This window comes from Carcharodon carcharias, chromosome 22 (assembly GCF_017639515.1).
Source record: "Carcharodon carcharias isolate sCarCar2 chromosome 22, sCarCar2.pri, whole genome shotgun sequence".
NCBI lineage: Eukaryota > Metazoa > Chordata > Chondrichthyes > Lamniformes > Lamnidae > Carcharodon > Carcharodon carcharias.
This window is the reverse complement of record NC_054488.1, coordinates 25,046,854-25,070,604: the sequence shown is the minus strand read 5'-3', so window position 1 is coordinate 25,070,604 and position 23,751 is coordinate 25,046,854. Positions and strand designations below refer to the sequence as shown.

The 23,751-nt window shown below is 45.8% G+C and overlaps 1 protein-coding gene across 3 annotated transcripts in view; it reads right to left on the bottom strand.

The window, feature by feature from the left end:
- unc13d (unc-13 homolog D (C. elegans)) overlaps positions 1-23,751 on the bottom strand; it is a 276,077-nt gene that overhangs the window by 84,082 nt on the left and 168,244 nt on the right. For all 3 annotated transcript variants that reach the window (XM_041217092.1, XM_041217094.1, XM_041217093.1), the window contains one exon: positions 6,211-6,279. In XM_041217092.1, the coding sequence (XP_041073026.1) occupies positions 6,211-6,279 (69 nt within the window). The remainder of the gene's footprint in view (positions 1-6,210; positions 6,280-23,751) is intronic.

Genomic DNA, 23,751 nt, shown 5'->3' with positions numbered 1-23,751 from the left:
GCTTCACAACTTACTTTCTTTCCTAACTTTGTGTCATCAGCAAATTTAGCAACCATACCTTTGGTCCCTTCATCCAAATCATTTGTATAAATTAGAAAGAGTTGAGGGCCCCAGCACTGATCCCTGTGGCACACCACTCATCACATCCTGCCAACTAGAAAATTATCCATTTATGTCTACTCTCTATTTCCTGTTAGCTAGCCAATCTTCTATCCATGCCAATATATTACCCCTTCCACCATGGGCTTTCATTTTCTGCAATAACCTTTGATGAGGCACTTTATCAAATGCCTACTGGAAATCATAGCACCTGTTACTTCTTCAAAGAATTCCAATAAATTGGTTAAACATAATTTCCCTTTCACAAAACCATGTTGACTCTACCTAATTACCTTAAATTTATTTAAGTGCCTTACTATAACATCTTTAATAATAGCGTTTAGCATTTTCCCTTTGACATATGCTAAGCTAACTGGCCTGTAGTTTCCTTCTTTCTGTCTCCCTCCATTTTTGAATAAAGAAGTTACATTTGGTATTTTCCAATCTAATGGAACCTTTCCTGAATCTAGTGAATTTTTGAAAATTAAAACCAATGCATCAACTATCTCACTAGCCGCTTCTTTTAAGACACTAGGATGAAATCCAGCAGGACCCTGGGACTTGTCAACCCGCAGTTCCAACAATTTGCTAAGTAAAACTTCCCTGATGATTGTAATTTTCTTGAGTTCCTTCCTCCCTTCCAATTCCTGACTTACAGCCATTTCTGGAATGTTACTTGTATCCTCTATAGTAAAGACTGATGCAAAATACCTGTTCAATTCATCTGCTATATCCTTATTTTCCATTATTAACTCCCCAGATTCACTCTTTATAAGACCAATACTCACTTTGTTAACTCTTTTTTAAATATCTATAGAAACTATTATTTTCTGTCTTTATATTTCTAACTAGCTTTCTCTTTTTTCCCTTCTTATTAATCTTTTAGTCATTCTTTGCTATATTTTACATTCTGTCCAATCTTCCGACCTGCTACCCATCTTTGCACTATTATGTTTTTTCTTTAAGTTTGATGCTATCTTTAACTTTTTTAGTTAACCACGGATGGCGGGTCCTCCCCTTGGATTTTTTCTTTCTTGTTGGAATGTATCTATTCTGTGTGTTCTGAAACATTCCCTTAAATGTCTCCCATTGCATCTCTATTGACCTATCTCTTAACCTCATTTGCCAGTTCACTTTATCTAGCTCTACTTTCATACTCGCATAATTGCCCTTATTGAAGTTTAAATTGCTAGTCTTACACCCACCCTTCCCTCAAACTGAATGTAAAATTCAATCATATTATGATCACTGCCACCTAGGGGCACCTTCACTATGAGCTCATTGATTAATCCTATCTTTGGAGTAAATGAAGGGAGTGTCAGATTGGAGACAGCGAAACAAAAGGAGTGTTGGATTGGCACTGAGAGAATGATGGGCTGGAGATGGGTGAGTGGGGCATTTTGGATTGTAATCAAAACAGAAAATGCTGGAAAAACTCAACAGGTTAGTCAGCATCTGTGTAGAGCGAGTAAAACAGAGTTAATGGGCAGAAATTTTCCATCGGCGTGCAGGGGGGTGGAACTCCCGACATCACCCCGTGTCATTCACATTTTCAGGTCGGCAGGTGTGCAGCTGAGTCAGCTGCGCACCCGCCGACCTGTCAACAGCCTATTAAGGCCATTAAGAAACCAATTCAGCTTATTAATGGACCTGCCCGTCCAACCTTAAGGTTGGTGGGCAGTCTGGGAGCCGAGGCAGGCTTGTGAAAAAATATGAAAACTCATCCACTGGCGGGATGAGGCTTCATGAGAGTTTTTAAATTTTGAGAGATTGCATTATAAGTTATGGACATGGCAGGGAAAATGTTTTAACTCCTTTATTAAAAGTTTCAAAACGGAACCGATCTCCCTGAGGCAGCACGTAGACTCAGGGAGATCTGTGCGCTCTTTCTTGCACATGCGCAAAAGAACGCACTCCCGGCTGAGGGAATCCCCCCCTCGCCCACACAGGGAGCACATGGTGCTTCCTGGCAGACGTCACACTTGGGCGGGCCTTAATTGGCCTGCGCACGTAAAATGACGACACGCCCCCAACCGGGGCTGCCAATTGGGAGCCTGCCTGCTCCCACTCTTCCCCACCCCGATGGGGAGAAAATTTGTCCCAGTGTTTCAGATCTGTGACCTTTCATTAGAACTGGAAAGAATTAAAGATGTAATAAGTTTGGATAAAGGGGTGGGTGGGACAAGGAGAAAAAGGAGCTCTATGATAGGGTGGAAGATAGGAGAGTTTAAATAACAGAAAAGTTAGTCCTGCAGGGCCAAAGAGAATGAATATGGAAAAAAAGAAAAAAAAACAAAAGACAGCAGGTGTACTGCTGTCTGATAGACAAACAATGAAACAAGCAAAGAAAATGAAACAAAATGAGGGACAGAGTTAACAGTCTGAAATGGTTGCATTCAACGTTGAGTCCAGAAGGCTGTAATGTGCCTCATTAAAAGATATTGTTCTCCAAGCTTACGCTGAGCCTCATTGGAACAGTGTAGCAGACTAAGGACAGAGATGTCAGTATGAGAGCAATGTGAAGAATTAAAATGACAGGCTATTGGAAGCTCAGGGTCATGCTTGTGAACTGCTCAGAAGTATTCCACAAAGCCATTATCTAATCTGCATTTGGCCTCCCCAGTGCAGAGGAGACCACATTGCGAGCAGAGGGTATGGTATACTAGATTGAAAGAAGTACACCTGATTGAAAAAAAGTACACAGAAATACTTTATTGGATTGCAGTTAGGGGAAAATAGGAACTGTTGCATCGGGGCGGGGAGGAATCAGGAAGCATTGGTTTAGGGGTGGGGCAAGTAGGGAGTGTTGGTCTAGGGAATCTCAGACATGAAAGGAGATTTGAATTGTAGATGAGAAATGTACAGTGTTGAGCTAGAGACAAGAGTCTCATTAATGCATGTTGGTTTATGCATTTTGAAATGATCTATTTTGATAAAATATTGAGATTTATTCTGTGTGACAATTAAACTTTTATCAGTTTTTACTCTGTGAAATTATAATTGAGATTTCTCTCTTACTGAACTCTGTAACAATGTCAGTGAGGAATGGTGGCTCAGTATGGACAACATTCATTAATACTTTATAGACACTTCTACTAATCTGTTATATATTTTTTGTCTTGATCTTATTAATAATCGACGTGCTTTCAGTGAGGCATTCAAAATGCAAAATGACTGCTGTAGATGCTATTGGTCAGGATATAGTCAGTAGGAGACCTATAGTGCAGATATTGGAGTCATCAGTAGTAGGGAAAATACTGGAATCTATTATTAGTTTTACGGGGGATGGGTTGGGGAGGAGCTCGGCAATCCACCTGCCCTCAGGCCTGTTGAGACTCTTAAATGGCCAATTAATGGCCACTTAAGGGCCTCATCACACCACCACCAGTATTTTACCCAGGGATGGCCTATGCCATGCAGGAAGCCTGGCTTTAGCTGAACAGGCTGGTGTAAGACAAGGGGGGGTTGGTGGGGGAAGATATCTTTTGTGGGTCCCCAGGGGCCATCGGAGGTAATTATACCCCCAACCCCACCCCCCACCCCCACACTCTGCCCCGAAGACAAGGTCATCCTCTCCCCTGGCCTGTTGAACCTGGCTCCACACCACAACCCCCCACCCCACGCTGAGACCCCCAGACTCAAACTTAGCTGGGATCCTCTGCATGGTGGGACTACCTATAGTCCCAACAGTGGCCACGTCTCCTGACTGTTGCTGCTGGGAGTGCAGAGTTTCTGGCCATTCGATTGGCTGGCAGGTCTCGAGGGCAAGACTTGCTCCTGAGAAAGGGGTGTTAGTCTCTAAAGCATTTAATGCGACTGCCAGTGTTAACTTGCTGCAGGGAGACAGCCAGCACTGCAGGTGGGGTCCCCCACCCAATTTTTTAGCTGAGGTTGGGGGTTGGGGTGGGGGTTGTGTTAATTTGCTGAACATCCATCTGACAAAGGAAGCTGGAGCCAGTCTGTCTTCAACATAGGTTTATTCACAAAATCCATATAAGCTAAATGCAAACTACTTTCCCCTTCCACATAATTCCCCCACCACAGGTTATTTTATATGTGCCCTAGCCTTTCCCCAAATAGTTTTAGCTGGTCTTAATCACAACTAGAGCATGTACTGAATTATCATAGCATTTGCAACATTAATGGGGGGAGAGGGGGTGCTACAAGGACCGTGGTACCCTGTAAACTCCAGTCTCAGGTTGCTTTACAAGATTAAGGATCATGGGATTGGGTGTAACATGTTAACATGGATTGAGGTTTCAACAGACAGAAAATGGAGAGTAGGAATAAATGGGTGGAAGGTTGTGACTAGTGGAAGGTCACAAGGGTTAGTGCTTGAGCCTCATCTATTCACAATCTATATCAATCACTTAGATGAGGGGACCAAATTAAATCATTGCTGATGATTCAAAGCGAGATGGGAATCTAAACTGTTAAGGAGAATGTATAGAATCTGCAAAGGGATATAGGCAAGTTAAGTGAGTGGCAAGAAGGCGGCAGATGGAATATAATGTGGGAAGTGTGAAATTATTCATTTTGATAAAAAAAATGAAAAAATAGAATATCTTTTAAAAGGTGAGAGACAAGTAAAGGGTCCTTGTATGTGAATCACAGGAAGTTAACATGCAGGTACAGAAGCATCTATGAAGGGAAATGGTCTGTTAACCATTATTGGAAGGCAGTTGGATTATGAGAGTAAGAAATTCTTGCTACAAATATATAATGCTGTGGTGAGACTACATCTAAAGTCTCTTTACCTAAGGAAAGATTTACTTGACTTAAAGAGGTTGCAACCAGACTCATTAGGTTCACTAGATTGATTCCTGAGGTGACAGGACTGTCATTTGAGGAGAGATGAACAGAATGGGCCCATATGCTCTGGAATTTAAGAGAATAAGAGATCATTGATCTCATTAAAACATATAAAAGTTTTAGAGAGTTTGAAGGAGGTTGTTTCCTATGCTGGGGTGTTTAGAACACAGAGAGCACAGCTTCAGAATAAGGGGTTGTCCATTTAGAACTGAGATAGGGAGAAATTTCTTCACCCAGACAATTGTGAATCTTTTGAATTCTCATCCCCAGATGATCACTTGATGAATACATATATTCAAGATTGAGATCAATTGCTTGTTGGACACTAACGAAATCAAAGGATGTGGGGAGCATGCGGGAAAGTGTAATTGAGGTCAAGGTTCAGCCATGATCGCACTGAGTAGCAGAGCAGGTTCGAGGGCCATATGGCCTACTCCTGCCCTTATGTATGATCTTGTGGAATACATTTTTTGAAGTTACCATCCAGGTATAGAGCCCACTTTCTGGGACAACGTATCCAAATTTTACACCTGAAGGTAAACAGGCCCATGACCTTATAATAGACAGGGAACCCTTGCAAACCAACACCCCACAGCTCCCCAAACTCCTGTCTCCACCACATCCCCATGCACCTCTAGAGGTGAAAGCCTGTGTTTAGAGAGAAAACTCAGAGAATCTATCAGAAATAAAAGCAGAAAAATGCTAGAAATACTCAGTAGATCTGGCAGTATCTGTGGAAAGGGAAACAGAGTTAACATTTCAAGTCCATGACCTGTTGCTATAACTGGAAGATGTTAGGGGTTTAGTAGTTTATCAGCAAGCACAGAGGCAGGGAGAAGGGGGAATCTGGGTAGGGTGGGGTGGTGTGGGAGGACAAAATGGAAGGTCTGTAAGTGGTTGGAGGACGAGAGTTGTGAATGACAAAATGTTTGAAGATGCAAAATAAAAAGGAACAGTAATGGGATAAAGGAACAAAAGACCTAGAGAAGGTGTAAGTGATTAAACATATCCAGCACCTGCTGTCTAAGAAAATGGGCGCAGTGGTCACAATCTAAAGATGTTGAGCTCAATGTTGAGGCCAGAAGTTTGCAAAGTGCCCTATGAAAGATGAGATGCCTCTACCCTCATAAGTAGTGATCAATGATGTTCTCCTTGCTTTATGTGTTCACTTTAACTGTACAGCTAAAATAACAGAAGTTATGGGTGCTGGATGTTCTGTGCATATCAATTAGTAACTGTCACTATCACAAAAAGCTCTCAAATCTCTGCAATTCATGCATAAAACTGTAACACCCTCACCTCTTCAGTCCACCAATTCCATGGATCTCACCCAGCCGGAGTTTCACAGGATCATCAATATCCAGGTCCCTGAAAGAAAAAACAACCTCTTAGGCAGTAAAAAAAAATCTTTCTTGAGGCATTCAACATCAAACTTACAACAGCCTGCATGCACATAGCATCATTAATGTAGGAAATAACCCAAAGGCTCCTCACAGAAGCATAAATGAAGAACATGCCAAAGATTGAAATATTAGCAAGGTTGAGCAAATTCTCAATTTCAGCATCTTAAAGCAGTAGAGGATGGGCAGAATGGTTAATGGAGGGAATTCCAGAGCTGAGGCACAGCCATTAATGGAGGGGCAAAGGAAATTGGATACGCACATGAGGCCAGAGTTGGAGGAATATAGAGTACTCAGGGGATTGAGGGGCTGGGGAAAGTTAGAGAGAGGGGTGAGGCCAAAGAAAGGTTTGAACACAAGATACAGAATGTTAATCTTGAACAGGAGCCAATGCAGGTCAATTAGTACAGGGATGTAGGTCAGTGAGTACAGGTATGTAGGACAGGGAGTACAGGGATGTAGGTCAGTGATTACAGGGATGTAGGTCAGTGATTACAGGGATGTAGGTCAGTGATTACAGGGATGTAGGTCAGTGAGTACAGGGATGTAGGACAGGGAGTACAGGGATGTAGGTCAGTGATTACAGGGATGTAGGTCAGTGAGTACAGGGATGTAGGACAGGGAGTACAGGGATGTAGGTCAGTGATTACAGGGATGTAGGTCAGTGATTACAGGGATGTAGGTCAGTGATTACAGGGATATAGGTCAGTGAGTACAGGGATGTAGGACAGGGAGTACAGGGATGTAGGTCAGTGATTACAGGGATGTAGGTCGGTGATTACAGGGATGTAGATCAGTGAGTACAGGGATGTAGGTCAGAGATTACAGGGATGTAGGTCAGAGATTACAGGGAGGTAGGTCAGGGAGTACAGGGATGTAGATCAGAGAGTACAAAGATGTAGGTCAGGGAGTATAGGGATGGAGGTCAGAGATTACAGGGATGGAGGTCAGAGATTACAGGGATGTAGGTCAGTGATTACAGGGATGTGGGTTAGTAATTACAGGGATGTAGATCAGGGAGTACAGGAATGTAGGTCAGGGAATACAGGGATGAAGATCAGAGAGTACAAGGATGTAGGTCAGAGAGTACAGGGATGTAGGTCAGAGATTACAGGGATGTAGGTCAGAGAGTACAAGGATGTAGGTCAGAGATTACAGGGATGTAGGTCAGAGAGTACAGGGCTTTAGGTCAGAGAGTACAGGGCTTTAGGTCAGAGATTACAGGGATGTAGGTCAGACAGTACAGGGATGTAGGTCAGACAGTACAGGGATGTAGGTCAGACAGTACAGGGATGTAGGTCAGAGCTTACAGGGATGTAGGTCAGAGAGTACAGGGATGTAGGTCAGTGAGTACAGGGATATAGGTCAGAGAGTACAGGGATGTAGGTCAGAAATTACAGGGATGTAGGTCAGAGAGTACAGGGATGTAGGTCAGTGAGTACAGGGATGTAGGTCAGTGAGTACAGGGATGTAGGTCAGAAATTACAGGGATGTAGGTAAGAGAGTACAGGGATGTACGTCAGTGAGCACAGGGATGTAGGTCAGAAATTACAGGGATGAAGGTCAGTGAGTACAGGGATGTAGGTCAGAGATTACAGGGATGTAGGTCAGAGATTACAGGGATGTAGGTTAGAGAGTACAGGGATGTATGTCAGAGAGTACAGGGATGTATGTCAGTGAGTACAGGGATGTAGGTCAGGGAGTACAGCAATGTAGGTTAGAGAGTACAGGGATGTAGGTCAGTGATTACAGGGATGTAGGTCAGAGATTACAGGGATGTATGTCAGAGAGTACAGGGCTGTATGTCAGAGAGTACAGGGCTGTATGTCAGAGAGTACAGGGATGTAGGTCAGTGAGTACAGGGATGTAGGTCAGTGAGTACAGGGATGTAGTTCAGGGAGTACAGGAATGTAGGTCAGTGATTACAGGGATGTAGGTCAGTGATTACAGGGAAGTAGGTGAGGGAGTACAGGGATGTAGGTGAGGGAGTACAGGGATGTAGGTCAGGGAGTACAAGGATGTAGGTTAGAGAGCACAGGGATGTAGGTCAGAGAGTACGGGGATGTAGGTCAGGCAGAACAGGGATGTACGTTAGGGTGCAGGGATATAGGATAGAGAGTACAGGGATGTGGGTCAGGGAGTACAGGGATGTAGGTCAGTGATTACAGGGATGTAGGTTAGAGAGTACAGGGATGTAGGTCAGTGAGTATAAGGATGTAGGTCAGTGAGAACACGGATGTAGGTCAGAGAGTACAGGGATGTAGGTCAGGGAGTACAGGGATGTAGGTCATTGATTATAAGGATGTAGGTCAGAGATTACAGGGATGTAGGTCAGCGAGTACAGGGATGTATGTCAGAGATTACAGGGATGTAGGTCAGAGAGTACAGGGATGTAGGTAAGAAAGTACAGGGATGTAGGTCAGGGAGTATAGGGATGTAGGTCAGTGAGTACTGGGAATTAGGTCAGTGAGTACAGAGATGTACGTTAGAGAATACAGGGATGTAGGTCAGGGAGTACAGGGATGTAGGTCAGAGATTACAGGGATGTAGGTCAGACATTACAGGGATGTAGGTCAGACATTACAGGGATGTAGGTCAGGGAGTACAGGGATGTAGATCAGAGATTACAGGGATGTAGGTCAGAGATTACAGGGATGTAGGTCAGAAAGTACAGGATTGTAGGTCAGAGCTTACAGGGATGTAGGTCAGAGAGCACAGGGATGTAGGTCAGTGAGTACAGGTATGTACGTCAGGGAGTACAGAGATGTAGGTTAGAGAGTACAGGGATGTAGGTCAGGGAGTACAGGGATGTAGGTCAGGGAGTACAGGGATGTAGGTCAGAGATTACAGGGATGTAGGTCAGAGATTACAGGGATGTAGGTCAGAGATTACAGGGATGTAGGTCAGTGATTACAGGGATGTAGGTCAGTGATTACAGGGATGTAGGTCAGTGAGTACAGGGATGTAGGACAGGGAGTACAGGGATGTAGGTCAGTGATTACAGGGATGTAGGTCAGTGAGTACAGGGATGTAGGGCAGGGAGTACAGGGATGTAGGACAGGGAGTACAGGGATGTAGGTCAGTGATTACAGGGATGTAGGTCAGTGATTATAGGGATATAGGTCAGTGAGTACAGGGATGTAGGACAGGGAGTACAGGGATGTAGGTCAGTGATTACAGGGATGTAGGTCGGTGATTACAGGGATGTAGATCAGTGAGTACAGGGATGTAGGTCAGAGATTACAGGGATGTAGGTCAGAGATTACAGGGAGGTAGGTCAGGGAGTACAGGGATGTAGATCAGAGAGTACAAAGATGTAGGTCAGGGAGTATAGGGATGTAGGTCAGAGATTACAGGGATGGAGGTCAGAGATTACAGGGATGTAGGTCAGTGATTACAGGGATGTGGGTTAGTAATTACAGGGATGTAGATCAGGGAGTACAGGAATGTAGGTCAGGGAATACAGGGATGAAGATCAGAGAGTACAAGGATGTAGGTCAGAGAGTACAGGGATGTAGGTCAGAGATTACAGGGATGTAGGTCAGAGAGTACAAGGATGTAGGTCAGAGATTACAGGGATGTAGGTCAGAGAGTACAGGGCTTTAGGTCAGAGATTACAGGGATGTAGGTCAGACAGTACAGGGATGTAGGTCAGACAGTACAGGGATGTAGGTCAGACAGTACAGGGATGTAGGTCAGAGCTTACAGGGATGTAGGTCAGAGAGTACAGGGATGTAGGTCAGTGAGTACAGGTATGTACGTCAGAGATTACAGGGATGTAGGTCAGTGAGTACAGGGATATAGGTCAGAGAGTACAGGGATGTAGGTCAGAAATTACAGGGATGTAGGTCAGAGAGTACAGGGATGTAGGTCAGAGAGTACAGGGATGTAGGTCAGAGAGTACAGGGATGTAGGTCAGAGAGTACAGGGATGTAGGTCAGAGAGTACAGGGATGTAGGTCAGTGAGTACAGGGATGTAGGTCAGAAATTACAGGGATGTAGGTAAGAGAGTACAGGGATGTACGTCAGTGAGCACAGGGATGTAGGTCAAAAATTACAGGGATGAAGGTCAGTGAGTACAGGGATGTAGGTCAGAGATTACAGGGATGTAGGTCAGAGATTACAGGGATGTAGGTCAGAGATTACAGGGATGTAGGTTAGAGAGTACAGGGATGTATGTCAGGGAGTACAGGGATGTATGTCAGTGAGTACAGGGATGTAGGTCAGTGAGTACAGGGATGTAGGTCAGGGAGTACAGCAATGTAGGTTAGAGAGTACAGGGATGTAGGTCAGTGATTACAGGGATGTAGGTCAGAGATTACAGGGATGTAGGTTAGAGAGTACAGGGATGTATGTCAGAGAGTACAGGGATGTATGTCAGAGAGTACAGGGCTGTATGTCAGTGAGTACAGGGATGTAGATCAGTGAGTACAGGGATGTACGTCAGAGAGTACAGGGATGAAGTTCAGGGAGTACAGGAATGTAGGTTAGAGAGTACAGGGATGTAGGTCAGTGATTACAGGGAAGTAGGTCAGAGATTACAGGGATGTAGGTTAGAGAGTACAGGGATGTATGTCAGAGAGTACAGGGATGTATGTCAGAGAGTACAGGGCTGTATGTCAGTGAGTACAGGGATGTAGATCAGTGAGTACAGGGATGTACGTCAGAGAGTACAGGGATGAAGTTCAGGGAGTACAGGAATGTAGGTTAGAGAGTACAGGGATGTAGGTCAGTGATTACAGGGAAGTAGGTCAGAGATTACAGGGATGTAGGTGAGGGAGTACAGGGATGTAGGTCAGGGAGTACAAGGATGTAGGTTAGAGAGCACAGGGATGTAGGTCAGAGAGTACGGGGATGTAGGTCAGGCAGAACAGGGATGTACGTTAGGGTGCAGGGATATAGGATAGAGAGTACAGGGATGTGGGTCAGGGAGTACAGGGATGTAGGTCAGTGATTACAGGGATGTAGGTTAGAGAGTACAGGGATGTAGGTCAGTGAGTATAAGGATGTAGGTCAGTGAGAACACGGATGTAGGTCAGAGAGTACAGGGATGTAGGTCAGGGAGTACAGGGATGTATGTCAGAGATTACAGGGATGTATGTCAGAGATTACAGGGATGTAGGTCAGAGAGTACAGGGATGTAGGTAAGAAAGTACAGGGATGTAGGTCAGGGAGTATAGGGATGTAGGTCAGTGAGTACTGGGAATTAGGTCAGTGAGTACAGAGATGTACGTTAGAGAATACAGGGATGTAGGTCAGGGAGTACAGGGATGTAGGTCAGAGATTACAGGGATGTAGGTCAGACATTACAGGGATGTAGGTCAGGGAGTACAGGGATGTAGATCAGAGATTACAGGGATGTAGGTCAGAGATTACAGAGATGTAGGTCAGAAAGTACAGGATTGTAGGTCAGAGCTTACAGGGATGTAGGTCAGAGAGCACAGGGATGTAGGTCAGTGAGTACAGGTATGTACGTCAGGGAGTACAGAGATGTAGGTTAGAGAGTACAGGGATGTAGGTTAGAGAGTACAGGGATGTAGGTCAGGGAGTACAGGGATGTAGGTCAGAGATTACAGGGATGTAGGTCAGAGATTACAGGGATGTAGGTCAGAGATTACAGGGATGTAGGTCAGTGAGTATAGGGATGTAGGTCAGTGAGTACAGGGAATTAGGTCAGTGAGTACAGAGATGTAGGTTAGAGAGTACCGGGATGAAGGTCAGGGAGTACAGGGCTGTAGGTCAGAGATTGCAGGGATGTAGGTCAGAGATTACTGGTATGTAGGTCAGCGAGTACAGGGATGTTGGTCAGAGATTACAGGGATGTTGGTCAGAGATTACAGGGATGTAGGTCAGAGATTACAGGGATGTAGGTCAGAAAGTACAGGTATGTAGGTCAGAGCTTACAGGGATATAGGTCAGAGAGCACAGGGATGTAGGTCAGTGAGAACAGGTATGTACGTCAGAGATTACAGGAATGGAGGTCAGAGATTACAGGGATGTAGGTCAGTGATTACAGGGATGTAGGTCAGTAATTACAGGGATGTAGATCAGGGAGTACAGGAATGTAGGTCAGGGATACAGGGATGTAGATCAGAGAGTACAAGGATGTAGGTCAGAGAGTACAGGGATGTAGGTCAGAGATTACAGGGATGTATGTCAGAGAGTACAGGGATGTAGGTCAGAGATTACAGGGATGTAGGTCAGAGAGCACAGGGCTTTAGGTCAGAGATTACAGGGATGTAGGTCAGACAGTACAGGGATGTGGGTCAGAGTTGACAGGGATGTAGGTCAGAGAGTACAGAGATGTAGGTCAATGAGTACACGTATGTACATCAGAGATTACAGGGATGTAGGTCAGAGATTACAGGGATGTAGGTCAGTGAGTACAGGGATATAGGTCAGAGAGTACAGGGATGTAGGTCAGAAATTACAGGGATGTGGGTCAGAGAGTACAGGGATGTAGGTCAGTGAGTACAGGGATGTAGGTCAGTGAGTACTGGGATGTAGGTCAGTGAGTACAGGGATGTGGTCAGGGAGTACAGGGATGTAGGTCAGTGAGTACAGGGATGTAGGTCAGTGAGTACAGGGATGTAGGTCAGAGATTACAGGGATGTAGGTCAGAGATTGCAGGGATGTAGGTCAGAGATTACAGGGATGTAGGTCAGTGAGTACAGGGATGTAGGTCAGTGAGTACAGGGATGTAGGTCAGGGAGTACAGGAATGTAGGTTAGAGAGTACAGGGATGCAGGTCAGTGATTACAGGGATGTAGGTCAGAGATTACAGGGATGTAGGTTAGAGAGTACAGGGATGTCTGTCAGGGAGTTCAGGGATGTATGTCAGTGAGAACAGGTATGTACGTCAGAGATTACAGGAATGGAGGTCAGAGATTACAGGGATGTAGGTCAGTGATTACAGGGATGTAGATCAGGGAGTACAGGAATGTAGGTCAGGGAGTACAGGGATGTAGATCAGAGAGTACAAGGATGTAGGTCAGAGAGTATAGGGATGTAGGTCAGAGAGTATAGGGATGTAGGTCAGAGATTACAGGGATGTAGGTCAGAGAGTACAGGGATGTAGGTCAGTGAGTACAGGGATGTAGGTCAGAAATTACAGGGATGTAGGTAAGAGAGTACAGGGATGTACGTCAGTGAGCACAGGGATGTAGGTCAGAAATTACAGGGATGTAGGTCAGTGATTACAGGGATGTAGGTCAGAGATTACAGGGTTGTAGGTTAGAGAGTACAGGGTTGTATGTCAGAGAGTACAGGGCTGTATGTCAGTGAGTACAGGGCTGTATGTCAGTGAGTACAGGGATGTAGGTCAGTGAGTACAGGGATGTAGGTCAGTGAGTACAGGGATGTAGGTCAGTGAGTACAGGGATGTACGTCAGAGAGTACAGGGATGAAGTTCAGGGAGTACAGGAATGTAGGTTAGAGAGTACAGGGATGTAGGTCAGTGATTACAGGGAAGTAGGTCAGAGATTACAGGGATGTAGGTGAGGGAGTACAGGGATGTAGGTCAGGGAGTACAAGGATGTAGGTTAGAGAGCACAGGGATGTAGGTCAGAGAGTACGGGGATGTAGGTCAGGCAGAACAGGGATGTACGTTAGGGTGCAGGGATATAGGATAGAGAGTACAGGGATGTGGGTCAGGGAGTACAGGGATGTAGGTCAGTGATTACAGGGATGTAGGTTAGAGAGTACAGGGATGTAGGTCAGTGAGTATAAGGATGTAGGTCAGTGAGAACACGGATGTAGGTCAGAGAATACAGGGATGTAGGTCAGAGAATACAGGGATGTAGGTCAGGGAGTACAGGGATGTAGGTCATTGATTATAAGGATGTAGGTCAGAGATTACAGGGATGTAGGTCAGGGAGTACAGGGATGTATGTCAGAGATTACAGGGATGTAGGTCAGAGATTACAGGGATGTAGGTCAGAGATTACAGGGATGTAGGTCGGAAAGTACAGGATTGTAGGTCAGAGCTTACAGGGATGTAGGTCAGAGAGCACAGGGATGTAGGTCAGTGAGTACAGGTATGTACGTCAGGGAGTACAGAGATGTAGGTTAGAGAGTACAGGGATGTAGGTCAGGGAGTACAGGGATGTAGGTCAGAGATTACAGGGATGTAGGTCAGAGATTACAGGGATGTAGGTCAGTAATTACAGGGATGTAGATCAGGGAGTACAGGAATGTAGGTCAGGGATACAGGGATGTAGATCAGAGAGGACAAGGATGTAGGTCAGAGAGTACAGGGATGTAGGTCAGAGATTACAGGGATGTATGTCAGAGTACAGGGATGTAGGTCAGAGATTACAGGGATGTAGGTCAGAGAGTACAGGGCTTTAGGTCAGAGATTACAGGGATGTAGGTCAGACAGTACAGGGATGTGGGTCAGAGTTTACAGGGATGTAGGTCAGAGAGTACAGAGATGTAGGTCAATGAGTACACATATGTACATCAGAGATTACAGGGATGTAGGTCAGAGATTACAGGGATGTAGGTCAGTGAGTACAGGGATATAGGTCAGAGAGTACAGGGATGTAGGCCAGAAATTACAGGGATGTGGGTCAGAAAGTACAGGGATGTAGGTCAGTGAGTACAGGGATGTAGGTCAGTGAGTACAGGGAAGTAGGTCAGAAATTACAGGGATATTGGTAAGAGAGTACAGGGATGTAGGTCAGTGAGCACAGGAATGTAAGTCAGAAATTACAGGGATGTAGGTCAGTGAGTACTGGGATGTAGGTCAGTGAGTACAGGGATGTGGTCAGGGAGTACAGGGATGTAGGTCAGTGAGTACAGGGATGTAGGTCAGAGATTGCAGGGATGTAGGTCAGAGATTGCAGGGATGTAGGTCAGAGATTGCAGGGATGTAGGTCAGAGATTACAGGGATGTAGGTCAGTGAGTATAAGGATGTAGGTCAGTGAGAACACGGATGTAGGTCAGAGAATACAGGGATGTAGGTCAGGGAGTACAGGGATGTAGGTCATTGATTATAAGGATGTAGGTCATTGATTATAAGGATGTAGGTCAGAGATTACAGGGATGTAGGTCAGGGAGTACAGGGATGTATGTCAGAGATTACAGGGATGTAGGTCAGAGATTACAGGGATGTAGGTCAGAGATTACAGGGATGTAGGTCGGAAAGTACAGGATTGTAGGTCAGAGCTTACAGGGATGTAGGTCAGAGAGCACAGGGATGTAGGTCAGTGAGTACAGGTATGTACGTCAGGGAGTACAGAGATGTAGGTTAGAGAGTACAGGGATGTAGGTCAGGGAGTACAGGGATGTAGGTCAGAGATTACAGGGATGTAGGTCAGAGATTACAGGAATGTAGGTCAGAGATTACAGGGATGTAGGTCAGTAATTACAGGGATGTAGATCAGGGAGTACAGGAATGTAGGTCAGGGATACAGGGATGTAGATCAGAGAGTACAAGGATGTAGGTCAGAGAGTACAGGGATGTAGGTCAGAGAGTACAGGGATGTATGTCAGAGAGTACAGGGATGTAGGTCAGAGATTACAGGGATGTAGGTCAGAGAGTACAGGGCTTTAGGTCAGAGATTACAGGGATGTAGGTCAGACAGTACAGGGATGTGGGTCAGAGTTTACAGGGATGTAGGTCAGAGAGTACAGAGATGTAGGTCAATGAGTACACATATGTACATCAGAGATTACAGGGATGTAGGTCAGAGATTACAGGGATGTAGGTCAGTGAGTACAGGGATATAGGTCAGAGAGTACAGGGATGTAGGTCAGAAATTACAGGGATGTGGGTCAGAAAGTACAGGGATGTAGGTCAGTGAGTACAGGGATGTAGATCAGTGAGTACAGGGATGTAGGTCAGTGAGTACAGGGAAGTAGGTCAGAAATTACAGGGATATTGGTAAGAGAGTACAGGGATGTAGGTCAGTGAGCACAGGAATGTAAGTCAGAAATTACAGGGATGTAGGTCAGTGAGTACTGGGATGTAGGTCAGTGAGTACAGGGATGTGGTCAGGGAGTACAGGGATGTAGGTCAGTGAGTACAGGGATGTAGGTCAGAGATTGCAGGGATGTAGGTCAGAGATTGCAGGGATGTAGGTCAGAGATTACAGGGATGTAGGTCAGTGAGTACAGGGATGTAGGTCAGTGAGTACAGGGATGTAGGTCAGGGAGTACAGGAATGTAGGTTAGAGAGTACAGGGATGCAGGTCAGTGATTACAGGGATGTAGGTCAGAGATTACAGGGATGTAGGTTAGAGAGTACAGGGATGTCTGTCAGGGAGTTCAGGGATGTATGTCAGTGAGAACAGGTATGTACGTCAGAGATTACAGGAATGGAGGTCAGAGATTACCGGGATGTAGGTCAGTGATTACAGGGATGTAGATCAGGGAGTACAGGAATGTAGGTCAGGGAGTACAGGGATGTAGATCAGAGAGTACAAGGATGTAGGTCAGAGAGTATAGGGATGTAGGTCAGAGATTACAGGGATGTAGGTCAGAGATTACAGGGATGTAGGTCAGAGATTACAGGGATGTAGGTCAGAGAGTACAGGGATGTAGGTCAGAGATTACAGGGATGTAGGTCAGAGAGTACAGGGCTTTAGGTCAGAGATTACAGGGATGTAGGTCAGACAGTACAGTGATGTAGGTCAGAGCTTACAGGGATGTAGGTCAGAGAGAACAGGGATGTAGGTCAATGAGTACACGTATGTACCTCAGAGATTACAGGGATGTAGGTCAGAGATTACAGGGATGCAGGTCAGTGAGTACAGGGATATAGGTCAGAGAGTACAGGGATGTAGGTCAGAAATTACAGGGATGTAGGTCAGAGAGTACAGGGATGTAGGTCAGTGAGTACAGGGATGTAGGTCAGTGAGTACAGGGAAGTAGGTCAGAAATTACAGGGATATAGGTAAGAGAGCACAGGGATGTAGGTCAGTGAGCACAGGGATGTAAGTCAGAAATTACAGGGATGTAGGTCAGTGAGTGCAAGGATGTAGGTCAGCGAGTACAGGGATGTAGGTCAGGGAGTGCAGGGATGTCGGTCAGTGAGTACAGGGATGTAGGTCAGAGATTACAGGAATGGAGGTCAGTGATTACAGGGATGTAGATCAGAGATTACAGGGAAGTAGGTCAGAGCTTACAGGGATGTAGGTCGGAAAGTACAGGATTGTAGGTCAGAGCTTACAGGGATGTAGGTCAGAGAGCACAGGGATGTAGGTCAGTGAGTACAGGTATGTACGTCAGGGAGTACAGAGATGTAGGTTAGAGAGTACAGGGATGTAGGTCAGGGAGTACAGGGATGTAGGTCAGAGATTACAGGGATGTAGGTCAGAGATTACAGGGATGTAGGTCAGTAATTACAGGGATGTAGATCAGGGAGTACAGGAATGTAGGTCAGGGATACAGGGATGTAGATCAGAGAGTACAAGGATGTAGGTCAGAGAGTACAGGGATGTAGGTCAGAGATTACAGGGATGTATGTCAGAGAGTACAGGGATGTAGGTCAGAGATTACAGGGATGTAGGTCAGAGAGTACAGGGCTTTAGGTCAGAGATTACAGGGATGTAGGTCAGACAGTACAGGGATGTGGGTCAGAGTTTACAGGGATGTAGGTCAGAGAGTACAGAGATGTAGGTCAATGAGTACACATATGTACATCAGAGATTACAGGGATGTAGGTCAGAGATTACAGGGATGTAGGTCAGTGAGTACAGGGATATAGGTCAGAGAGTACAGGGATGTAGGCCAGAAATTACAGGGATGTGGGTCAGAAAGTACAGGGATGTCGGTCAGTGAGTACAGGGATGTCGGTCAGTGAGTACAGGGAAGTAGGTCAGAAATTACAGGGATATTGGTAAGAGAGTACAGGGATGTAGGTCAGTGAGCACAGGAATGTAAGTCAGAAATTACAGGGATGTAGGTCAGTGAGTACTGGGATGTAGGTCAGTGAGTACAGGGATGTGGTCAGGGAGTACAGGGATGTAGGTCAGTGAGTACAGGGATGTAGGTCAGAGATTGCAGGGATGTAGGTCAGAGATTGCAGGGATGTAGGTCAGAGATTACAGGGATGTAGGTCAGTGAGTATAAGGATGTAGGTCAGTGAGAACACGGATGTAGGTCAGAGAATACAGGGATGTAGGTCAGGGAGTACAGGGATGTAGGTCATTGATTATAAGGATGTAGGTCAGAGATTACAGGGATGTAGGTCAGGGAGTACAGGGATGTATGTCAGAGATTACAGGGATGTAGGTCAGAGATTACAGGGATGTAGGTCAGAGATTACAGGGATGTAGGTCGGAAAGTACAGGATTGTAGGTCAGAGCTTACAGGGATGTAGGTCAGAGAGCACAGGGATGTAGGTCAGTGAGTACAGGTATGTACGTCAGGGAGTACAGAGATGTAGGTTAGAGAGTACAGGGATGTAGGTCAGGGAGTACAGGGATGTAGGTCAGAGATTACAGGGATGTAGGTCAGAGATTACAGGGATGTAGGTCAGAGATTACAGGGATGTAGGTCAGAGATTACAGGGATGTAGGTCAGAGATTACAGGGATGTAGGTCAGTAATTACAGGGATGTAGATCAGGGAGTACAGGAATGTAGGTCAGGGATACAGGGATGTAGATCAGAGAGTACAAGGATGTAGGTCAGAGAGTACAGGGATGTAGGTCAGAGAGTACAGGGATGTATGTCAGAGAGTACAGGGATGTAGGTCAGAGATTACAGGGATGTAGGTCAGAGAGTACAGGGCTTTAGGTCAGAGATTACAGGGATGTAGGTCAGACAGTACAGGGATGTGGGTCAGAGTTTACAGGGATGTAGGTCAGAGAGTACAGAGATGTAGGTCAATGAGTACACATATGTACATCAGAGATTACAGGGATGTAGGTCAGAGATTACAGGGATGTAGGTCAGTGAGTACAGGGATATAGGTCAGAGAGTACAGGGATGTAGGTCAGAAATTACAGGGATGTGGGTCAGAAAGTACAGGGATGTAGGTCAGTGAGTACAGGGATGTAGGTCAGTGAGTACAGGGATGTAGGTCAGTGAGTACAGGGATGTAGGTCAGTGAGTACAGGGAAGTAGGTCAGAAATTACAGGGATATTGGTAAGAGAGTACAGGGATGTAGGTCAGTGAGCACAGGAATGTAAGTCAGAAATTACAGGGATGTAGGTCAGTGAGTACTGGGATGTAGGTCAGTGAGTACAGGGATGTGGTCAGGGAGTACAGGGATGTAGGTCAGTGAGTACAGGGATGTAGGTCAGAGATTGCAGGGATGTAGGTCAGAGATTGCAGGGATGTAGGTCAGAGATTACAGGGATGTAGGTCAGTGAGTACAGGGATGTAGGTCAGTGAGTACAGGGAAGTAGGTCAGTGAGTACAGGGATGTAGGTCAGGGAGTACAGGAATGTAGGTTAGAGAGTACAGGGATGCAGGTCAGTGACTACAGGGATGTAGGTCAGAGATTACAGGGATGTAGGTTAGAGAGTACAGGGATGTCTGTCAGGGAGTTCAGGGATGTATGTCAGTGAGAACAGGTATGTACGTCAGAGATTACAGGAATGGAGGTCAGAGATTACAGGGATGTAGGTCAGTGATTACAGGGATGTAGATCAGGGAGTACAGGAATGTAGGTCAGGGAGTACAGGGATGTAGATCAGAGAGTACAAGGATGTAGGTCAGAGAGTATAGGGATGTAGGTCAGAGATTACAGGGATGTAGGTCAGAGATTACAGGGATGTAGGTCAGAGATTACAGGGATGTAGGTCAGAGAGTACAGGGATGTAGGTCAGAGATTACAGGGATGTAGGTCAGAGAGTACAGGGCTTTAGGTCAGAGATTACAGGGATGTAGGTCAGACAGTACAGTGATGTAGGTCAGAGCTTACAGGGATATAGGTCAGAGAGAACAGGGATGTAGGTCAATGAGTACACGTATGTACCTCAGAGATTACAGGGATGTAGGTCAGAGATTACAGGGATGCAGGTCAGTGAGTACAGGGATATAGGTCAGAGAGTACAGGGATGTAGGTCAGAAATTACAGGGATGTAGGTCAGAGAGTACAGGGATGTAGGTCAGTGAGTACAGGGATGTAGGTCAGTGAGTACAGGGATGTAGGTCAGTGAGTACAGGGAAGTAGGTCAGAAATTACAGGGATATAGGTAAGAGAGCACAGGGATGTAGGTCAGTGAGCACAGGGATGTAAGTCAGAAATTACAGGGATGTAGGTCAGTGAGTGCAAGGATGTAGGTCAGCGAGTACAGGGATGTAGGTCAGGGAGTGCAGGGATGTCGGTCAGTGAGTACAGGGATGTAGGTCAGAGATTACAGGAATGGAGGTCAGTGATTACAGGGATGTAGATCAGAGATTACAGGGAAGTAGGTCAGAGGTTGCAGGGATGTACGTCAGTGAGTACAGGGATGTAGGTCAGTGAGTACAGGGATGTAAGTCAGGGAGTACAGGGATGTAGGTCAGAGATTACAGGTATGTAGGTTAGAGAGTACAGGGATGTGTGTCAGGGAGTACAGGGATGTATGTCAGTGAGTACAGGGATGTAGATCAGGGAGTACAGGAATGTAGGTCAGGGAGTACAGGGATGTAGATCAGAGAGTACAAGGATGTAGGTCAGAGAGTACAGGGATGTAGGTCAGAGATTACAGGGATGTATGTCAGAGATTACAGGGATGTAGGTCAGAGATTACAGGGATGTAGGTCAGAGAGTACAGGGCTTTAGGTCAGAGATTACAGGGATGTAGGTCAGACAGTACAGGGATGTAGGTGAATGAGTACATGTATGTACATCAGAGATTACAGGGATGTAGGTCAGAAATTACAGGGATGTAGGTCAGAGAGTACAGGGATGTAGGTCAGTGAGTACAGGGATGTAGGTCAATGAGTACAGGGAAGTAGGTCAGAAATTACAGGAATATAGGTAAGAGAGTACAGGGATGTAGGTCAGTGAGCACAGGAATGTAAGTCAGAAATTACAGGGATGTAGCTCAGTGAGTACAGGGACGTAGGTCAGTGAGTACAGGGATGTAGGTCAGTGAGTACAGGGATGTAGGTCAGAGATTACAGGGATGTAGCTCAGAGATTGCAGGGAAATAGGTCAGAGATTACAGGGATGTAGGTCAGTGAGTACAGGGATGTAGGTCAGTGAGTACAGGGATGTAGGTCAGGGAGTACAGGGATGTAGGTCAGAGATTACAGGGATGTAGGTTAGAGAGTACAGGGATGTGTGTCAGGGAGTACAGGGATGTATGTCAGTGAGTACAGGGATGTATGTCAGTGAGTACAGGGATGTAGGTCAGTGAGTACAGGGATGTAGGTCAGGGAGTACAGGAATGTAGGTTAGAGAGTACAGGGATGTAGGTCAGTGATTACAGGGATGTAGGTCAGAGATTACAGGGATGTAGGTTAGAGAGTACAGGGATGTATGTCAGGGAGTACAAGGATGTAGGTCAGAGAGTATAGGGATGTAGGTCAGAGATTACAGGGATGTAGGTCAGAGAGTACAGGGATGTAGGTCAGAGATTACAGGGATGAAGGTCAGAGAGTACAGAGCTTTAGGTCAGAGATTACAGGGATGCAGGTCAGACAGTACAGGGATGTAGGTCAGAGCTTACAGGGATGTAGGTCAGAGAGTACAGGGATGTAGGTCAATAAGTACACGTATGTACATCAGAGATTACAGGGATGTAGGTCAGAGATTACAGGGATGTAGGTCAGAGATTACAGGGATGTAGGTCAGTGAGTACAGGGATATAGGTCAGAGAGTACAGGGATGTAGGTCAGAAATTACAGGGAAGTAGGTCAGAGAGTACATGGATGTAGGTCAGTGAGTACAGGGATGTAGGTCAGTGAGTACAGGGAAGTAGGTCAGAAATTATAGGGATATAGGTAAGAGATTACAGGGATGTAGGTCAGAGGTTGCAGGGATGTAAGTCAGAGATTACAGGGATGTAGGTCAGTGAGTACAGGGATGTAGGTCAGTGAGTACAGGGATGTAGGTTAGAGAGTACAGGCATGTGTGTCAGGGAGTACAGGGATGTATGTCAGTGAGTACAGGGATGTAGGTCAGTGAGTACAGGGATGTAGGTCAGGGAGTACAGGAATGTAGGTTACAGAGTACAGGGACATAGGTCAGTGATTACAGGGATGTAGGTCAGAGATTACAGGGATGTAGGTCAGAGAGTACAGGGATGTATGTCAGGGAGTACAGGGATGTATGTCAGTGAGCACAGGGATGTAGGTCAGTGAGTACAGGGATGTAGGTCAGAGAGTACAGGGATGAAGGTCAGGGAGTACAGGAATGTAGGTTAGAGAGTACAGGGATGTAGGTCAGTGATTACAGGGATGTAGGTCAGAGATTACAGGGATGTAGGTGAGGGAGCACAGGGATGTAGGTCAGGGAGTACAGCGATGTAGGTTAGAGAGTACAGGGATGTAGGTCAGAGAGCACAGGGATGTAGGTCAGTGAGAACAGGTATGTACGTCAGAGATTACAGGAATGGAGGTCAGAGATTACAGGGATGTAGGTCAGTGATTAAAGGGATGTAGGTCAGAAAGTAGAGGGCTTTAGGTCAAAGATTACAGGGATGTAGGTCAGACAGTACAGGGATGTAGGTCAGAGTTTACAGGGATGTAGGTCAGTGAGTACAGGGATGTAGGTCATAGAGTACAGGGATGTAGGTCAGGCAGTACAGGGATGGACGTTAGAGAGTACAGGGATATAGGTTAGAGAGTACCGGGATGTGCGTCAGGGAGTACAGGGATGTAGATCAGTGATTACAGGGATGTAGGTTTGAGAGTACAGGGATGTAGGTCAGTGAGTACAAGGATGTAGGTCAGTGAGTACACGGATGTAGGTCATTGAGTACAGGGATGTAGGTCAGGGAGTACAGGGATGTAGGTCATTGATTACAAGGATGTAGGTCAGAGATTACAGGGATGTAGGTCAGGGAGTGCAGGGATGTATGTCAGAGAGTGCAGGGATGTATGTCAGAGAGTGCAGGGATGTATGTCAGAGAGTACAGGGATGTAGGTCAGAGAGTACAGGGATGTAGGTTAGAAAGTACAGGGATGTAGGTCAGGGAGTACACACATGTAGGTAAGAGAGTACAGGGATGTAGGTCAGTGAGTACAGGGATGGAGGTCAGTGAGTACAGGGATGTAGGTCAGTGATTACAGCTAAGTACGTCAGAGATTACACCGATGTTGGTCAGAGATTACAGGGATGTAGGTCAGTGAGTACAGGGATGTAGGTCAGAGATTACAGGGATATAGGTCAGAGATTACAGAGATGTAGGTCAGGGAGTACAGGGATGTAGGTCAGGGAGTACAGGGATGTAGGTCAGGGAGTTCAGGGATGTAGGTTAGAGAGTACAGGGATGTATGTCAGTGAGGACAGGGATGTAGGTCAGTCAGTACAGGGATGTGGGTCAGGGAGTAC